Source organism: Carya illinoinensis, chromosome 4, assembly GCF_018687715.1.
Source record: "Carya illinoinensis cultivar Pawnee chromosome 4, C.illinoinensisPawnee_v1, whole genome shotgun sequence".
NCBI lineage: Eukaryota > Viridiplantae > Streptophyta > Magnoliopsida > Fagales > Juglandaceae > Carya > Carya illinoinensis.
In genome coordinates this window covers 41,538,013-41,559,003 of record NC_056755.1, presented here as the reverse complement: position 1 = coordinate 41,559,003, position 20,991 = coordinate 41,538,013, and the positions used below count along the sequence as shown (strand labels likewise).

The 20,991-nt window shown below is 39.7% G+C and overlaps 3 protein-coding genes and 1 long non-coding RNA gene across 4 annotated transcripts; 3 read left to right on the top strand and 1 right to left on the bottom strand.

Moving 5' to 3' along the window:
• The first annotated feature begins 439 nt into the window (after positions 1-439).
• LOC122308455 (patellin-3-like) lies at positions 440-3,632 on the top strand. The gene is made up of 4 exons (XM_043121785.1): positions 440-1,950; positions 2,040-2,164; positions 2,258-2,393; positions 3,116-3,632. The coding sequence occupies exons 1-4, from the start codon at positions 622-624 to the stop codon at positions 3,368-3,370; spliced, it is 1,845 nt and encodes a 614-aa protein (XP_042977719.1). The 5' UTR covers positions 440-621; the 3' UTR covers positions 3,371-3,632.
• A 343-nt stretch (positions 3,633-3,975) lies between these two features.
• Positions 3,976-4,486, bottom strand: LOC122308456. Its single transcript, XR_006242053.1, has 2 exons — positions 4,305-4,486; positions 3,976-4,214 (listed from the first exon to the last, which is right to left on the bottom strand). It is a non-coding gene; the product is annotated as an uncharacterized LOC122308456 (long non-coding RNA).
• Positions 4,487-7,051: 2,565 nt separating this feature from the next.
• LOC122306522 lies at positions 7,052-7,678 on the top strand. The gene has a single exon (XM_043118949.1). The coding sequence runs from the start codon at positions 7,052-7,054 to the stop codon at positions 7,676-7,678; it is 627 nt and encodes a 208-aa protein (XP_042974883.1).
• An 11,117-nt stretch (positions 7,679-18,795) lies between these two features.
• Positions 18,796-19,626, top strand: LOC122306603 (defensin-like protein 1). Its single transcript, XM_043119030.1, has 2 exons — positions 18,796-18,958; positions 19,083-19,626. The coding sequence occupies exons 1-2, from the start codon at positions 18,904-18,906 to the stop codon at positions 19,253-19,255; spliced, it is 228 nt and encodes a 75-aa protein (XP_042974964.1). The 5' UTR covers positions 18,796-18,903; the 3' UTR covers positions 19,256-19,626.
• The last annotated feature ends 1,365 nt before the right edge of the window (positions 19,627-20,991 follow it).

The window sequence follows — 20,991 nt, the reverse complement described above, 5'->3', positions numbered from 1 at the left end:
CCTCCTCCTCCTTTATCAACTTCTTTCTTTTTTGTCTTAGTCACTTTGGCATTTTCCTCAAGATTCACACCATCCAGGCACACATGTAGGCCCTTCACAGTTCACAAATCACATTGTCACAACCCCCTCAACAAACGAAAAACCTTTCATTAAATTTTGCAACTCTCAAATTAAAGACAATGCCCGGCAAATACGCCTGTGATTGATTCCCACAAAACGCGAAGCAAAGGTTGTCTGTCTATGATCTGATGAAAGGAATGTGTTGACAGATTGGAAAACTGGTTTTAGTCATGGGGTCCCACGAAGTGGAATACTCATAGCTGGCTAATATATTTGAACCCTTTTGACAGTCTGGTCCCATCCCCACCCCGATCCCCACAGACCGCCACTACCCCACAAAGCCCAACGCCCACGACGCCTAATCACTCTTTAAAAACTCCATTCCTTCCCACGACCCTTTCCCACAACCCCCCCTCTCTCTCTGATTAACTTCTCTTATTCTGTATATCATCATATTTATAGTTTGAGAACGTGCTAGCTCTTTCTCATCCCTGTCAAGTTCTAAATCTTTAGCAGTTTTCAGGTACTGTTTTTAGAGTTGGAACTAAATAATCATTCGGCATGGCTGAGGAATCTGTTCAAAAGCAAGGCCAAGAGACATTGACACAAGAAGAGGTGGTGGTCACTGATGTTGCACAGGCTGAGAAAGCCAACACAAAGGTGGAGAAGGAGCCTCAGTCAACGCATGTACCAGAGACTGAGGAGCCCGTGAAGCCTAGGACTGTCGAAGAAGAGCCTGCCGTAGAGAATGACATGTCCACAAAGCCTGCTGACAATGATGAGAAGATGATCCCACAATCGGTTTCTTTCGAGGAAGAGAGCACCAGAGTTGCTGATCTTTCTGAGACCGAGAAAAAGGCACTTGAACAGCTTAAGCAGCTCATCCAAGACGCGCTCAACAAGCATGAGTTCACTACTCTGGCTTCATCTCCAACGCCGCCATCACTACCGAAAAAAGAAGAAAAGCCAGCGGCTGTAGAGGAAAGAGAGGAGGAGAAACCCGCTGAAGAAAAGCCATCCGAAGTGACTGCTGATGTTCCTCCAATGGCACCGGAAGAATCCACAAAGCCAGAATCAGAAACTTTAGAAGAAACTAAGGATGAAGCAGAAAAGAAGGCAGAACCAGAAAATGAAACAACAGTCGCGGAACAACAAACAGAAACAGCGGTGGTTACAAAAGTCATTAAAGAGAAGGTGGCTGCGGATTCTGTAGATGATGACGGTGCAAAGACTGTGGAAGCCATAGAAGAAACCATTGTGGCGGTCTCTTCTTCAGTACCACAGGAGCAGCCTCCTCCACCTCAAACAAAAGATGCGGAAGGTCTGAAGGCTGCTACACCTCCGGAACCGGAAGAAAAAGATGCCAAAGCCCCTCTGTCTCCGGAGGAGGTCTCTATCTGGGGTATACCATTACTGGCCGATGAGAGGAGCGATGTCATTCTCTTGAAATTTCTCCGAGCGAGAGATTTCAAGGTGAAAGATGCGTTCTCTATGATCAAGAACACCGTACGCTGGAGGAAAGAGTTTGGGATCGATAAGTTGCTTGAAGAAGACCTGGGCAGTGATTTAGAGAAGGTGGTGTTCATGCACGGCTTTGACAAGGAAGGACACCCCGTGTGCTACAATGTCTATGGGGAATTCCAAAGCAAGGAGCTCTACCAGAAAACATTTTCCGATGAAGAGAAGAGGCAGAGATTCTTGAGGTGGAGAATTCAATTCCTGGAGAGGAGTATCCGGAAGTTGGATTTCACCCCAGGCGGTATTTGCACTATTGTTCAGGTCAATGATTTGAAGAATTCTCCTGGGCCTGGGAAGTGGGAGCTTAGACATGCAACCAAACAGGCCCTTCAACTTCTCCAAGATAATTATCCTGAATTTGTTGCCAAACAGGTATGTTATGCTCTATAGTCCTCTTCAATTACATGTAGGTTCTTCAATGTTATTCGGAGTTTTAATTTTCGGTTTGGATTTTGTGTTAGGTGTTTATCAATGTCCCTTGGTGGTACCTGGCAGTCAACAGAATGATAAGCCCATTCCTGACCCAGAGGACCAAAAGCAAGTTTGTTTTCGCTGGCCCTTCCAAGTCTGTGGGGACCCTTTCGAGGTGAGTGCCAAAATGTTCATCTAACCTGGCTTGGGATGTATATCTAAGTTATTTAGGTTGTCTTGTGAGTCTAAATTGGCTTGTAAAATGCAGGTACATAGCTCCAGAACAGGTACCAATCAAATACGGAGGATTAAGCAAAGATGGTGAATTTGGCACAACTGATGCTGCCAATGAGATTACTATTAGACCAGCAGCAAAGCACACAGTGGAATTTCCAGTTACTGAGGTGAATCATTATATGTCCTTATGGTCAAGGGTCTTTTTCTAGTAGCTAGAATGACTTTGAACTTAAACTACTATTTTCTAGTACTTCAATTTTGTTGGGTAAACTTCTATGGTATCTTGTGCTATTGAAAACAGGGAATCTAACCTTGGATTCTCCGAACCCCCCTCTAGTGACATTATATACTGTTGCATGATTGCTTTTTCTGTACCGGTACCATTTAATTAGGGACAAGCTGACTATGCATTGATAATTCTTCTTGAAATACATTTATAGAATAGCATGTCACCACCAATTGAAATAGTACAATTTTTACAGCATAACAAAGTCAGTAGAATATAACGAGTTAAACCCTCCATAGATGCTTGCTTATGCTGATGCCAACTACTTTATGGGGTTGAAGAAACAATAATGTTTAGAAAAGTTGTTCTGCACTGATGGTTTTTCACGGTAGGTAACAAAATGCTGAAGAGCACATAAATTACGAAGATACTGAACTTTCTTCAATTCATCAGAGCATATTATTTAGCTAACAATATGGAGAAGCTTCAGTAGCTTGCATTCAACTTGTTAATAAATGAAGTTTAAGCTGTGATCAAAATGCTCACGTTAAATGATACCATTTGTTTTCCCCTTCCTTATCCCTCTAAGTCAATGTAAAGTTTGGGTCTTTCTTTTGATGAGTATTGAACTAAGGCCTAACATGGGGAATTATTGATTTGCAGTCCTGCCTTCTCTCTTGGGAGGTCCGAGTAGTGGGATGGGAGGTGAGGTACGGTGCAGAATTTGTGCCAAGTGCTGAAGAAAGTTACACTGTGATCATACAGAAGGCTAGAAAGGTTGCCTCATCGGAAGAACCAGTTGTTTGCAATAGCTTCAAGATTAGTGAGCCTGGCAAGGTGGTACTGACCATTGACAATCCTACCTCTAAGAAGAAAAAGCTCCTTTACCGCTTGAAGACCAAGCCTTCTTCTGATTGAATAAACTGATTGCTAGAGGAAAGGAGGGAAAGAAAAAATAACTCTAAAGATTGCTCTGCTTAAAGTCCTTCATCCAATTCCATCATCATCATCATCAGAGCTTGAAGAATGGGGTTCGTTGATTATAGATAGGGAAAGCAAATATATTTGTTGAAAGTGGTTCGTGTTTCTTTTGTTTTGTTTTTGTTTACCTTAATGTGGAATTATACAGTTTGTGTTTCTTTATTAAATATGAGTATTTGATTAATTAAATTTTTTTCAAGTGTTATTGGTCTGAGAAATCTTAATTGATTTGGAGAACAAAATTCAATGCAAGCATTGATGTTTATTGGGGGCTATATACAGAATGTGTAGGGACAGAAATGAAGCTCTGTTACAACTGCCATAAGAACTGCTCCCAGTTTTTTTCAATGTAAATTTTTGTGATTCCCTTACCTTTGTTTTTCCTCACTGCGATTAAATACTTTTCTTGCAAATACAATGTATAAGGAGTAATTAATTTAAAAAAATGTTCTTGTTTTCTTAGGCTGGCCTTTTTCTGGTCAACCAATTTTTTCAGTAAAACACTCACATTTGGGTGGGAGTAAAACCACAGTACAACGACGGGGTTCAGACCGGGAGCTTCCGTCCTTAAACCAGTCAAATTTTGATTCTTTTTGTACACGAGATCCATAGATAGACAAATAGTAAAGAAAGGCAGAGACCGAGAACTAATAGTAGGATCCGTTGCCTCACAAGGTAGGATCTAACCCAACTTGACCAAACGGTGATCCAAATCTGAGCAAAGGTGCCAAATGTGTGTGTTTCGTCATGGCGGCCTGCCTGCAGGGTTGAGATGTGGTCTCTGCAAAGGTATCAGGTTAAAAAAAAAAAAGGGATGAAATAGCATAGAGAAATGACTCGTGGGAAGTAGACAGACTTAGTTGATACAAACCTCTGAGTAGGAAAACGAACACGGGTGGGGACAAGCAGCTTCGGGAGAAAAGGAATCTCTTGGTTCATGTTGGATGGAGGGGCGCCCACTTGGGCAGACCCCTCCCCTCTTGTGCGTTACAAGCACAAGTAACGCATGGTATTAAGGCCATGCGTTACATACACGGCTTGTAACATCTAACGCATTACCTTCAGAGTAAAGGCTCCAGCCGTGTAGGGTGGGCTGTATATAGCCCCCTCATTTTGTTCTTGAGTTTTACCTGACTAATAAAATTTCTCTTTTTTTGTTTTCTCTTAAAATAAGTATTTAGGTTATAGATTTGTTAAGTGTCACTCTAGTTTTATACTATATAGTGCACTTTGCCACTAAGAAGAAACGCTTGGAATTTATCAATCTAGACAAACTTGTGGAGCAACTTTATAAGTTAAACTTGAGGTACTTTTCCGCTGTACTTTCTAACAGTTCAGATGGGAATGCGTCTGTTGTATCAGATTCATTAGCTAAACTCACCCCTATTACTGGGAGAATTCCAAGCTAGTGAGTATTGGGTAAGGTTATGGAGGAAAGAGGAAATAGGATTTTGGGCATGGACAGGGAAAAGATGAGGCTCCTCTTTTCTTTAGAAGTGGTTTGTTGGGTAGCAATGTTTTCAACTGGACAGGAAGGTCCTGGGGAGGGAAGTGGCTGTCTGTTAAAAGAATTTGAGATCTCGGGGTCGGGTCGAAGAAGTAACAATAGTCGAAGTCAAAGTTGCAAAGAGAAATCGATATAGTCTTCTCTCTGAAGCTCTCTAGGGTTCCTTAGAGAACAAAGAGGTGAAGTGTTCAATCTTGATACAGGGGAGAGTATGGAAGAACTTGAAGATCAGTGGGGACACCTCAGGCTAACAGAGGAGGAGGAAGAAGTGATAGTCAACCCTTCGGGGTGCGACGATGAAGTGATTAGGAAAGGGGGCTTAAGCCTTATAGGAATAATATGCTGTGACCGGACAATAGGAAAAGAAATTGTCTCCAGAACCATGGAGAAAATATGGCGAATCAGTAAACGAGCGGTCTTCCAATTGGTGGAATGAAATGTATTCATAATCACCTTTGCAAACCATGTGGATAAGAATCGTATCCTAGAAGGCAAACCGTGGTTGTTTGACAACATGCTGTTTGTTTTGCAGCCCTATGAAGGAATGATGCAACCGAGCTTTTTGCTATTTCAATCCGAGGTGTTTTGGGTTTGCATGCACAACATGCCATTCGGTACAATGATGAAAGCTTGGGGTACACAGATTGGGGCATCAGTTGGGAGTGTTATGTACGTAGACACGGAGGAAGATGGAGTCGGATGGGGTAACTTCTTGAGGGTCCGAGTGGAAATTAAATTGCAAAAAGCTCTTCAAGGGGGAGATTCATTGATGTAAATGAAACCAAAGTCTGGATCCCTTTCACATACGAAAAACTTCCCCATTTCTGTGTCTCGTGTGGATGGTTAATACACGGAAATTAGGGGTGTACTAAGGAACTGAGTAAAACAAGCTTAAAAAACTCAATAACGGCACAGTTTGGCCCTTGGCTACAGGTGGATGAATCACCAAGACAAAAACCAGTGTTCCAGGCCAAGCAGGGGAGAGCGAAAATAGGGGAAGGGTCCGAAAGCAGTTTTGACCCGAAGCAACCTCTGCAAGGACACTGCACAACGGAATGGTGCCAACAGTGCTTCTAGAAACTCCATCGAACAGAGTGAAACTAGACCGACATCAATATCTACTGGCAAGGGGTTACCGAGGCAGGTGAAAAGGAGAGACTGGCACACGGAGAGGGTGACGCGAAACAGGGGGTTGAGTCTCTTCCCGCCAACCCAAGTCAACCGGATCCGAGTAATTTGAACCAGCCCGTTTGTGAATGGCCTTCCACTGGGCCCAAGCCCATGGACCATTCAGGGCACTACCCCCATATGGCCCCTAAAACCCAAAGCTTGATTCGGCCATCTTCTAACCCAGAACAAAGTGAAAGTTCACTTATTGAGGAAAATGTCAGTTCAGGTTCTCTTCAATGGGCGACCGAAACCCAGAAGAGGAAAGGGGCAAGTGAGGAAAGAGTAGAGTTGTAGAAATCAAGGGAGCAGACCGAGCATGAAGGACACTGGAAACGATGTGCACGTGTAAAAGGTACCCCTCTTTTACCCTCTTTGTTACCTACGGGTTTTAAGAGGAAATCTTCTCATCTGGTTGAGAACCGATCCCAGGGAGGGGGGATGAAGAGACCGAAGAGGTCTTCTTCTCTCACTGAGATGTTGCTTAAAGACCTGGCGGTGGCTGCTAGTCAGTCCCGCCGATCACCATTAAGCTCCTCAGCTGGAACTGTCGGGGGCTCCCAGTTCAAACCCTTGGTTTCTTAATCAAGGAAAAAGGACCCGATTTTATTTTCCTTATAGAAACGAAGCTTGCGGGGCCTAGAGCAAAAACTATTTCTTGTAGATTTAAATACGATTGCTGTGTTGTGGTGGATGCGATGGGAAGGAGTGGTGGATTAATGCTCTTGTGGAAGAATGATGTGGAATACGAATTATTTAATTACTCCAATCGGCATATCAATGGGTTTGTTTATAGTGAAGAAACAAATACAAAGTGGCTGCTGACCTGTTTCTAAGGGGATCCCGTGACTAGTAATAGGAGGGCATCATGGCAATTGTTAAAGTCCTTCAAACCTGCTTCTCTGGGGTGGTGTGTCATCGGAGATGTTAATGAAATTCTGACTATGGGTGATAAAGTGGGGGGTAGAGACAGAGGAGAGGCCCAGATGCGTATGTTTAGGGAAGTAGTTGAAGATGGACAGCTTTTTGATCTTGGATGGAAGGGCTTAAAGTACACGTGGAGTAATCGTCACGAAGACTCTACATTCACTAAAGAGAGAATAGATAGAGCTTTTGCTAATAGCGAATGGAAATCAGTTTATTCAGAATCAAATGTGGATGTTCTCCCAGCGACATGTTCTGACCACTGCCCGTTATTACTCTCCTTTCACTATAACAGGGCAAGGGAGGGTTGGTCTCTTTTTCAGTTCAAGTATGATGTAAGCTGGAGCAAGGAGGAGGGTTACAAGGAGTTAATAGCAGCTCAATGGCAGAAAGTGACAAGGGAAAGGGGTAAAATCCAGAATGCACAACACAAATTAGAGGACTGCAGCATGAAGTTGAAACAGTGGAGTAAAAGCCCAGTCCACCACAGAAACCAGGAAATACGTGCTAAAATGGAAGAAATCAAAAGAAACCAACAGTATGAGAATCCTAACAATATGCGGCAACTTAAAACCCTCCAAGCTACTCTAAATTCTCTACTAAAACAGGAGGATCTTCGATGGAAGCAGCGTGCAAAAATTCACTAGTTAACACAAGGTGATAGAAATTTCAAGTTCTATCATGCATGTGTAAACCAAAGAAGGAAGAAGAATAAGATAAAGTCGATAGAGGATGAGGATGGTAGGGTGATTACAGGAAGAGAGAACATAGCAAGGGGTTTCGGTAGTTATTTTCTGTAGATCTTCACAAGTTCTTTTCCAGACCACAGTTGTATTGAAAGTTGTCTAAGGGGGATCCAACCGAGAATTTCATCAGATATGTAGTCAAAATTAGACCCATCTTTTCAAAGAGATGAGATAGAAAGGCACTAAAACACATGTCACCTTTTAAATCCCCCGGGCCAGATGGGTTCAACGCTTGTTTTTACAAAGACCATTGGGATATTGTGGGAGATGACACAACTGCAGCTGTTTTGGACTATCTAAACACTGGAAATATGGCTTAGGGTCTCAACCATACCCTTATAGCCTTGATTTTGAAAATAAACTCCCCTTCTACCATGCTACATTTTAGACCTAGCAGCTTGTGTAACGTCCTCTACAAATTAATTTCCAAAGTCCTAGCAAATAGAATCGAAGGGGTGCTGTCAAATATCATATCTTGGAACCAAAGCGCTTTTATCCCTGATAGACTGATTTCTGACAATGTTATGGTGGCTTATGAGTTACTATATTCTATGAGCTCAAGACACAAAGGTAAAATGGGTGGTATGGCCATTAAACTCGACATGTCCAAAGCTTACGATAAGGTTGAATGAGATTTCTTGGAAGCTGTACTTCAAAGGCTGGGTTTCTCAGAAAATTGGACCAGCTTACTAATGGCATGTGTTAAATCAGTGAGTTACTCAGTTCTAGTCAATGGGACCCCCGGTGAGACCTTTACTCCTACAAGAGGGCTAAGGCAAGGAGATCCTCTATCTCTGTATCTTTTTATTATGTGTGCTGAAGGTTTAACTTCGCTTCTTCAAACAGCGGAACGTAATGGCAGCATACAGGGAGTTTCGGCTTCTAAAGGGGGCCTTAAGATAAATCATCTCCTCTTCGCCAACGATTGTGTCATCTTTAGTAGAGCAAAAATTGAGGAATAGACTAGAGTTATGCACCTTCTAGCAATCTATGAAAGAGCATTGGCCAAGTTTTCAATAAGCAGAAAACCTCTCTCTTCTTCAGCTCCAATACCAAAGAAGAGTCAAAAACTTTTATCCTCCAAGGGACTACAGGTATCTCTTGTGATGACTATAATAAATACTTGGGGTTTCCTACTCTCGTTGGGAGAACAAAATACAATACTTTTCGTGGTCTAAAAGAAAAAATCTGGAAGGGGATGAATAGCTGGAAAAATTCCTTCCTCTCAACAACTGGGAAAGAAATCCTAATCAAAAGTATTCTACAAGCCATTCCGACGTATACCATGAGCATTTTCAAACTCCCGGTAAGGTTGGTAAAAGAAATAGAAATGATGTTCTCAAATTTCTGGTGGAACCACAAGAAGGAAGGTAGAGGAGTTCATTGGCGAAAATGAGAGAAGATGGGGAAATCAAAACAAGATGGAGGCCTGGGTTTTTGAGACATGCAATGTTTCAACCGTGCACTATTGGCAAAACAAGTCTGAAGAATTCACAAACATCCCTCCTCTCTAGTATCTCAGCTCTACAAAGAAAAATATTTCAAGCACTCCCAGGTACTGGAAGCAAAAACAAAAGCTGGTTCCTCTTATATTTGGTAAGGTCTATGCTCTGTTTTGGACCTAGTCAGGAAGGGTTCAGTTTGGCGAGTCAGCAATGGTAACTCAATAAGAATATGGAAGGACAAATGACTCCCACAAGAAAAAACTTTTGAAGTACAAACCTGTCCCAATACGATTCCAGCAGAATCTAAAGTCTTTGCCTCATTAACTTGTCTAATATGAGGTGGAAAACAGAGATGGTTAGAACCATTTTTAAACCAGAAGAAGCAAAACTAATTTGCAGCCTACCAATTAGTCTCAGAGGTGCCGCGGATTCATCCATTTGGGGCTATACAAAGAAAGGGATTTTCACGGTTAGAAGTGCTTACTTTGTTGACTTGGACTCAAAACATCATAAATATGGGGAACCATCAGGATGCAAACAGGTTGTGTACCGATGGAAAGACATTTGGAGCTTGGAAGTTATAGGGAAAATAAAGCAATTCCTCTGGAAATCAGTCTCAAATCTCCTTCCCACTAAGGAAAATCTTTTCAAGAAGAAGGTGTTGGATAATCCTATTTGCCCAGTGTGTGATAAGGTAATAGAAACTACTCTACATGGTTTATGGGAGTGCCCGGCAGCAAGAGATGTTTGGGGGGATCGGGAATCACCAGTGGCAAAGTGGGGAAGCTCTTTTGATAGTTTTGCAGAGTTGTGGACTGAATTCTGTGACAGACTTGAAGCTAAGAACCTGATCTTGGTAGCTGTAGTCTGTTATAGAATTTGACAAAGAAGGAATGACCTTGTTTTTAGAAATAGTTTCCATGGTCCGAAAACTATGTTAAAATCTGCCATTTTTGACTAGGAGTTCTGTTCTATAGCACAAAATGAAAGCGTGGTTAGACAAAGACTTATGACACATCAAGCTGCTGCTTCTTTTTGGCACCCTCCCCCATCTTCTTAGCTAAAGGTAAACTTTGATGCTAGTTTTAAAATATCAGATTCGGTGATGGGAATGGGCATTATAGCCCGAGACTCAAATGGTGAGCCACATTTTATGTTGGCTGCACAAAAACATTCGGTATCCTCTGTTTTCATGGCTGAAGCATATGCTTTGTTGAGAGCCTTTACCCTTTGTGATGAAATGGAAGCAGGAAGTGTTATTTTTGAAGGGGACGCAAAACTGGTTGTAGATGATGTAAAGAACTCCACTCCAGATTATGCATGGCATGGACAACTTATTGAAGATCTCAAGCATGAGTTGGAGACACACCCGAATTGGAAGCCAGCAAAGGGAACAACAAAGTGGCTCATGAACTAGCTAGATTAGCTTTCTCTTTTGTAACAGAAACTGTTTGGATATAGGAAGGGCCGACTGTGGTCTCTTCTCTCATATCTGGTGACAAACCTTGTGTTAGTATTTAATGTTTTATCATATATCTCATTTCAAAAAAAAAAAAAAAAGAACAATAGTCGAAATCAAAGTGGAAGGAGAACCCAATTCGAGTATTAGGCGAACTTTCACATGCACTTACTCTGGCTTCTTCTTTCAAACACAAAACAAATCACTATATATGCCATTCCCATACAACACAAAAAACCAATAATCAACATCTCAGTGTAGGTAAGCCAGACCTATCCACAACCCTTCTTTTGGAAGATCTCCAAAGAACATAAATTCCCGAGACGTGCTCCTTGCACCTAACTTTGCTAACCATCAGCAATTTTCTTGGTTTCTCTAACATGTGTTTCAACTGTGCATGCATGACTTAAAAGCAATTCAAAAGTCATGTAAAAAATCAAACAAAGATCAACGAAAATGACCCCTTCCAGACAACTAATTGACTACCAGCTTGGAGTCTGATTCAAGTACAACTTCATGGAAATGAAGCTTACGGCATTATTTCAGACCATCCAAGTCTCCAAAGTCATGAGCCCCTTGAACTTATTTACACGGATGTGTGGGGACCCGCTAGTTATACTGGGATTGATGGATCACGATATTACCTTATTTTTGTTGATCATTATACAAAATATATATGGTTCTATCCCATGACCACTAAATCCAGTGTTTCTACAATTTTTCCGCACTTCAAAAAATTTGTTGAAACCCGCTTTCAAAAATCCATCAAAACACTATAGTCTGATAATGGAGGTGAGTTTATTGCTTTAAAATCATATCTCTTACTTCATGGTATAACTCACCTCACCATTACCCCTCACACTCCACAACAAAATGGTGTCTCTGAACATCGTCACTGTCATCTAGTTGAAACGGGCCTCACGCTCCTTTATGATGCAAATCTTGATTTTTCATACTGGCCCCACGCTTTTCAAACAGCCTCTTATCTCATAAACCGTCAACCCACGCCTCTCCTAAAAAACAAATCCCCTTTTGAAGCTCTTTTTGGTCAATCACCCAATTATTTAAAATTTAAAAAAAAAAAAATTATTTGTTATCCTCTCACCAGGGCCTATAACTCAAACAAAATGCAGCCCAAATCCAAAGCCTGTATTTTTCTCGGCTACTCACCAACTCAAAATGGCTACAAGTGTTTTAAGCTCTAAACAAAAAAACACTTTATCTCTCGCCACGTGTTATTTGATGAAAACCAAAATCATTCCAGCCAATCCTCACCCGTGCCTTCCGAGCTCACTCCACACCTTCAAGACCCTCATCAATTGCTTCCTCTTCACTTCGGTGCCTAGCCGCCTGCAGTGCCATCCTCACCGGTTTCCGACGCATCGGCAACCTTGCTGCCTCCGGAAGGTTCACCTGTCATCGTTGCGTCCTCCCCAGGTAATTTCGCACCCTCTGCTCCTTTAATTTCTGGTTCCTTGCAAGCTATAGATCTCAACCCCACCCATCCGATTACTCATCCAGGTGACAATCGAACTGGGTCTTTCTTAGATTTACCGATGTCTTTTTCACCTGATACAAATTCCGTACAGCTAATCCTCTCCCCAATCTGAATCTTACAAACCCTAACCCAACAAATCCTCAACCTCAACGCACTCACACCATGACCACAAGATCAATGAACCAAATTTTTAAACCTAAACTAATCCACACCGTGTCAAAGCATCCTCTCCCTCAAACCATTGAACCAACAAGTGTGAGTCAAGCCATCTCTCAACCTCACTAGCGTGAGGCCATGTCCACAGAGCTCACTGCCTTGATGAAACATGGGACTTGGGATCTCGTTTTACCCACTGCTGATTGTAAACCCGTGAGGTGTAAGTGGATATTTCGGGTAAAACGGAAAGCTGATAGTTCTATTGATAAATTCAAAGCCAGACTCGTGGCTAAGGGCTACAATCAACGTCCTGGTGTTGATTACACAGAGACCTTTAGCCCTGTAGTTAAACCAGCTACTATTAGAGCTGTATTGTCTATTGCAGTGATGAATGGATGGGATTTGAGGCAAATGGACGTTAATAATGCTTTTCTAAATGGTAATTTAACTGAAACTATTTTTATGGCACAACCTCCGAGATTCAAAGATTTGTCCAAATCCCAACATGTGTGCAGACTAAAAAAGGCTATTTATGGGCTTAAACAAGCCCCACGGGCTTGGTACACTGCCCTCAAAACTGCCATTCTTCAATTGGGATTTCGAAACTCCAGGGCAGACTCTTCTCTCTTCATCTACAGCCACAACTCCACTCTTTGCTACCTTTTGGTGTATGTTGATGATCTTATCATCACAGGAAATAATCCACCTCTTGTGACCTCCATTATTAAACAGTTGGGTGACATGTTTTCTCTCAAGGATATGGGTTCCCTTCATTTTTTCTTGGGGATTGAAGTGATTCCTACCAGAGCAGGGTTATTTCTCTCACAACATAAATACATCCGTGAGCTTTTAGACACTACAAGTATGAGTGGTGCGAAAGATGTCTCAACCCCTCTCTCCACCACCCAACCTCTTCAACTGATTGATGGCACGGCTGCTGTGGACAGCTCTAACTTTCGTCGAATAATTGGCAGTCTTCAATATTTGTCCTTGACACGTCCAGATATCTCTTTTGCAATCAACAAACTATCTCAATTTATGCATAAGCCAACTGCAAATCACTGGACAACAACCAAACGGCTACTCCGCTACTTAAAACAAACCATTTTTTATGGTATTCAGATCCACAAAGTTGGATCTTCTATACTAAGGACATACACCGATGCCGATTGGACTAGAAATATGGATGACCGCACGTCAACTTCTGCTTACATCAGTTTCTTGGGTCCTAATCCAATTTCTTGGAGCTCCAAGAAACAACGTGCAGTTGCAAGATCCTCAACCGAGGCTGAATAACGGGCACTAGCTAATGCAGCTTCCGAGACAATGTGGTTGTCTACACTTTTCAAAGAACTTGAACTTCCACTCAAAGACTCTCCTCATCTGTTATGTGACAATATTGGAGCCACACATCTAAGTCTCAACCCAGTCCATCATTCGCGTATGAAACACATTCAAATCGACCTTCACTTTGTGCATGACTTAGTCCAAAAAGGAAGCCTTCAAGTCAGACATGTACACACTCAAGACCAGTTAGCTGATCTCCTCACCAAGCCACTGTCAAAGCAGCGTACAGAATTGCTGTGTACCAAGATTGGTCTTGCCGATGGAAGCCCAATCTTGTGGGGGGCGTATAAGGGAAACATGCGTGGATTCTACTCAAATCAAAACAGAGCATGTTTAGCCTAAAATCATGATAAATATTTGGTCATCAATTCCATACTTGTAGCTGATTCTATTTTTGTATTATATAGCTGTCTGCTGTAACTTTAGCACAATTCTAGCATTACCGTATATGTATTTCCTAAATTAGCTTCTCCTCATTCTTGTATATAACGACACAGATTTTCTATCAATGAGAGTGTGGGAATATATTCATTGAAACCTCAGCAGTGCTTATCTTCTATAGCACCCATTTGTGCCATGTTATTAGGGCCAAACCCATAATGGGATTTAAATGCAGCCAAAAACCTCCCATCAAAATCTCTAAAAGTTCCTCCACTCCCATAAGAACCAGGATTACCAAAACTGCTCCCCTCTACATTGAGCTTGACCAATCCCAGTTTAGGACTAAACCAAGTCAATTCTTATTCATTTCTACGGTACTGCAGCTGCAAATTGTAATTATCTTGACTACTTTTAACTACTGAATGTTGAACTGATGTAATGTAGAAAAGCCGTAGATTCTGTTCAAATGCAATCTAGCTCTTTCTGAAAGCCAATTTAAAATTTGGGAGGTACCTTTCTTAAGTCGTATTCTTCTTATAGTGTAATCTATGCTTTCTTCCATTTGGATAAAGCTACTTCCTTCCTTCGAGGCCAGTTTTGGAACTATACCAATACTTCTTTCAAGATTACTGTAAACTTATAATCACTAAACAATCATATTTATATCTTTTTTGAAAGTTTCAGTGGCTGCTTTAACAGTTAGATATTCTTTAAGAAACGGTCATATTTGGATCACCACCTTTAGTTTCTAAGACCAACTTGAGCATGCTTCTCAAGTATCTCCGGGGCTATGGCTTCCCTGCTTCTTTCAGCTTCCTGAACTGTGCAAATCATGGTTGCACATGCCAAAACAAGATATTTGGCGACATCTGGAACTACTATTTTTTTCTCTTTTCAGCACTGATTTTCATCCTTAAACCCACTTTACTTTGAATTCTATAATCGTTTAATTATGCTCCAAACAAATTATTTCCCTTTCTCCCCCATGTTTTGATCCTTTTTAGGCATGAACAGAGGGGGTTTCTTTATCCTGCAAAAGCAGCGAATGGTCATCATTTAGGCTAACACTTTACTTTATGAAAGTCAAAAGTGCATGGTTGTTTCCCTTCTTTACTTTTTAAAGAATGTGAATATTCTATTGGTTTTCATCTCATCCTCTATCAAGATTGCCAACATATTATAAAAAGCATTTCATCCATAGCCAACACAGGGTAGTACGATAACTATTAACAAATGGGAAAGAGGTATCCAAAGTGAAACGTGTATATAGTTTAAACTAGTACCCTGAATGGTCCAGCCTTATCCAACGTCTTCTTTTTTCCCGTTTTCTTGATTTGTTTATGTCAAATGAGATGACAAAAGATCATTCTCCGATCTGGCAAAGTGAAAGTGAGCAGCAAAAGCATGCACCCGAGTTTATAATGTGGTCGGGGGTGGAAAGAGCAGCAATGCAGGGGCTGCGGCAGGCAGCAAGCAAGCAGGTGTGCCTTTAGTTGGCATCATCATTATTTTGTGCGGTGGTCCAAAGGGCAAAATACAACTTCCCAGTCTTGGCTTGCCCCCATTTGGTGCCGACTTGAGAATTTTGGCTACAGCTCAACACTTTTTCTATGCCATTACTGCATCAATATAGTGGAGTTTCTCTCTATAAAACTTCAAACGAGCATTCAAACATGGGGCCCGGCCACCTTTCATTCCTCTCCTCGATAGCCATGTAACGTTGGCTAGATTCTTCAAATCTTTGAGAAAGTGGGCTGTACATGCATGCCTGAACACAGGCCCCCTTTCCTGTCAGTTGCTTTGGACCTAATAATACTCCGAAAGTAATCCCTTCACCCTTCATCTACCCCATATTGGATTTAAAAATTTGTCACAATCCGAGGAAATGATAGCCAGAACTGCACTATTATAAAGCCTATTTTCACCTCTAGAATATTTCAAATAGATTTTCTTTTTTTATATATATATTGAGATTTTGAATCCAAGTTTTTCATTTAGAGAATTGGATTATATGCCATCAGATCATTAAACTCTTGGCATTCTACATAGAATTTAAGACTGATAGAATCCTCTTTACCACCCCCACCATTAATATGAAACTTAACAACTGTCATATTCGGAATTTTTATAGCTAACCAATGTGATAGTACCACATAATATTTCTCAAAACTATAAAAGAGTTGTAAAAATGTTGTAGCTGCATATATAATTGCTCTTCTGACTTATAAAACGTGTCAAGTCTCACATTATTTTGAATGAGTTGTGCCGGGATCGTATGGGTGCTAAGACTCACGAAGAAATGTTTACCAAGTGAAATTATACTCTGAAAATAATTTTCATGACTCTAGTCATAAGATCAACTAGTCTTTATAGCAAGTATAGTGTAAATGCGGTAAGCATAAGCATTTATTTTAGCACATAGGATGAGTTTGATCGTTGACGTACCAAAAAACATGTCCAAAGAGTGGTAATGGATCAAGCCCAATGGAGCTGGTTCATCCGATGGGTGTGCATGAGTAAGGCCTACTGCCCATTCAAGAAGAGACCAGAGCTAGAGAATTGGGCCCTTGGGTTATGATCATTTTAATTTATGGAAAACAGAGGTCGGCAGAACTGGCAGTAGAATAAGGTCATGTTCAGAATCATAACTGTTATCAGATTTTTTTAGAATATTTTATTATTATTTACAAATTATTTTATTATTGTTTATAGATGATTTGAGATATTCTTAACGTGTAAACCTATTAATAATTTCATTTCGCTTAGTCATTTTGTAATTATTTTTTGTTATTACTGACGAGTATAGATGGTGCATGAGATGCAAGAGATAACTTCTATATTAATCATATTAATTAGGAAACTCGTGAATGATGACAATGACTTTCTGATTTAACCATGCCGACAAAGATGAGATTTCAGTGTGAATGAATAACTGGAGTGGTCCTGCTTGAAGATAAGATGAGATTTCGGGGTTGGTTGGGAAAGGTGAGTTGTTTCTTTTTTGTCTCTTTCCTTTCATTTCCTCTGTTTCTTTCCACTTTTCAATTGCATATATGGCTACTTTACCGGATCAAAGATCCCAGCTTTTAGATATGTATTCATCTTTAGATATGTATTCATCTTTATCTTACAGCTTTAAATCTTGAAATATTAAAAACTCCAATCTCCTCATCTATATGCTTTTGTCATCTCAGTGAATGACTGCTAACTTTATTCCACTTAGCCCAAAGCTCGATTTTCTTACCCTTCTTTTTTTTTTTGTTGGTGGAACAAGGCGACTCAAACGGATCAACACTCATAAAGAGGGTAGCATTTCAACAAACACCCTGTTACATGATCTAATAACCTGTTAAGAAGGGGCCACCTAATTAAATGATGAGTTTTTTTACAGTTCGACTGTCTAAAGTGTAATAGTTGGAGACTGACAAGTCGTGGTTTTGGAGTATTGATCGATGGGATGGCGAGATCGTTCACGATCTTTAACCATGTATTTGAAACAAAATATGGCCACCCACGCATACATGATTTTGACATGTTTTACTGCATGTGAGGCCTCAAAGCTGAAAGTCTTTCAATTTCTCCTCGCCGCGATAGATTCTATATATTCTACAACATCCCCGCAAACAAATACGGGCTTTTTTATATTATGTCAGAGTGAATTTCCAGTACTCTAACTTTACACCATGACTTGTTTGTACAATTATTGCATGAAGAGTAATGGATACTTGGCGTGATATAGGCATGCATGTGAAACAGATTCTGAATTAGTGTCATTCGATGTCTGCCCTCGTTTAATATTGCTTGCTTTACCCTGACAACTAATGTTTTTGGTACCGTACCGTACCGACGGTCGGTACATTCTGTATCGGTCACCAAGTCGATACAGGTAAGATATCTATTTTGTATCGGTTGAAATACCGGTCGTACCGGCCTGTATTTCGGCCTGTACCAACCTGCGTACCGGCCAGTATTTCGGTAATTCGACCTTCATGTTTTTTTTTTTCATTTTTTTAAGTTATAATCTTATTTTTTGACTCCAATTCATATTAGACTATTTATAATTTATATATATATATATATATATATGTATTCATGTATAATTTATTTATATATAGATTATTATTTTGAAATATAATTTATATATATATTTATATATATAATTTATTTATATATCGACTGTCTCGAAACGGTATACGAAACGATATCGATATTAAAATATTTCGTTCTAGTATCTTGACCGATACGTCATCCGGTACAGTATTCAAAACATTTCTGACAACTGATCGCAAAAGGCAAACGCCCACGTACCATAACTTGATTACATTATTACAAATGCACTGTCCTCGATCTTGACAACACTATGCCATCGAATTAAAAGCATGCTTTTTGGCTCGTGTATCAATGCTCAGTAGTCTTTTACAGATCAGCATTTGTTTTTAGAGAAGTGCTATATATTATTTCACACCACATATTTTATATATTAAAATATTATTTTTTATGTTTTTTATTTTTTATTTTATTTTATTCTTATTAAACTAATTGAATTATTTTATTTATCATCCACACATTACATATTTATTATAAAAAAATAAAAATAAATTAAAATAAATGTGATGTGTGAAGTGTGAGGATGACAAGAAAAATTTTCCTTATTTTTATATATGCACCGTCCGATCACTCTTTTGCTGGATCGCTGACACGAGAGTGGTAGTACGTTTATACGTGTCGGTCTCAACTCCACTATATATGTGGGAGAGTATACACCTGGAAGAGGAGCTACTAGCATTTGCAGGGATAAGAGTTGGATCTGAAGAAGAAGAAGTAGAAGAAGAAGATCATCATGGAGAGGAAACCACTTGGATTTTTCTTGTTGCTGCTCATCGTCTTGGCTTCTCGTAGGACTTTCTAACTTCCTTTCTCCACTATTTTGATTTGTTGGAACATTTAAATTTAGTCTAAATATGCAAGATGTCTGTTTGGTGTTGATTTATTTATTTATTTTTATTTTTTTCATTACAGAAGATCAGATGATTATGCCAAGTGAGGCAAGAGTTTGCGAGTCAAAGAGCCACAAGTTCCAGGGACCATGCGTGCGCGACAACAACTGTGGTCTGGTGTGCAAGAACGAAGGTTTCACTGGTGGTAAATGCCGAGGATTCCGTCGCCGTTGTTTCTGCACCAAAATTTGTTAATTGGTGCTACCAGAGATGAGGATCATTGCCCGCATGCATCATATATATATGGTTTTTAGTAGATGGAAGTAATGAATAATTGCCATGCATATTTGTAGCTTGCTCTAGGATTTAAAGTTTGGCTTTGTGAGGTATATATAAATCATCATGCATGCATGCATGTTGTGAATGCTTGATCTTGAAGTGATCAATTAGTACTGTCATCTAGTCATGACTTGCTTGATCCATACCGTTTGTAATTTGTTTGAATAAAAGTACTGAGTCAAGTGTGTGTCATGTCATCTAGTCGTGACTTTCTTGTTAATGCATGTGTTTGCAATTATATGTATGTATTAACTAAATGAGTGAAGTGTGTACGTATTTGCCTTTCATTTTATGGTATTCCAACCTAATTATATATGTAATGCCTTTAACAAGTACTGTACTTTCTTAGAAAATAATAGCAAAGAAAGATTGAAAAATTGCGAACTGAGGCAATTGTTAATCCGTCTATTATATTGTGTCTCACTCATGAATTGAGTTCTACAAAAGATAATTTAGCAATTATATTCACTTTTGTACGTTTATCCTTATACGTGAGATTAATAAAAAATCACATTAAAGAAAAATTTCAAATGAAGTCTTAATCCAACACTCATTATTCACATGAATGATTAATATATAAATTAATATTTAATACATAAGTGATGTTTCATACATATCAAATTACAAATTAAATTTCATGACTAACAAGATTTGTAGAGTGCATAATTAATTAATTGGAGATTTTATATCAAGCTGCATATATATATGTATATATATACATATATATAAATTGTTATGAAATCATAGAAAAGAGAGAGCCATAACGTATTATAAAACTTTTACAAGGAGAGAGAAAGAGATAGAGCTCAGAAAGGTTATGAAACTTATGAATTTCTTAAAGAATTCAACGATATATATAGGCGTATAAAGGGAACTATGCTAGCTTATTATGCTGTACTATGCTAGTACTATACACTATGCATATGTCGGCCAACTCACTATGTTAGTACTATGCTAGCACTATGTACTATGCATATATCGGCCAACTCACTATGCTAGCACTATGCACTATGCATATGTCGACCAACTTACTATGCTAGTACCATGCACTATGCATTTGACGATTAGATAAATGTGGTCATACAATTCAAGATAGTTTATAACACTTTCCCTTTGGATGACCATATTTAAAGAATATGCCTTGTTAAAACCTTGCCAAGGAAAAACTCTGTGGGAAAAAACCAATAACGAAGGAAAAAGATTACAGTATTCATGTGTATCGCCGAGTGCTTTAGGATTGCCTCATTAAAACCTTGCAAAGGAAAATCCAGTGGGATAAAACTTTAGCGAAGGAAAAAGAGTACAATCAGCACAAGTCTTTAAGACATTACTTCCCCTGAAAAGTGCATGATAACATGTCTTCAAACCTCCGCATTCCAATGTTCTGCATAATCTTCTTAAATGTTGCAGTTGGTAGTGCATGATAACAGGTCTTCAAACCTCCGCATTCCAATGTTCTGCATAATCTTCTTAAATGTTGCAGTTGGTAGTGCATGATAACAGGTCTTCAAACCTCCGCATTCCAATGTTCTGCATAATCTTCTTAAATGTTGCAGTTGGTAATGCTTTAGTGAATAAATCTGCCAGATTTTTACCTGACCGTACCTTCTTGATATCAATTTCAACTTTCTTCTCATGAATTGCAATGATCT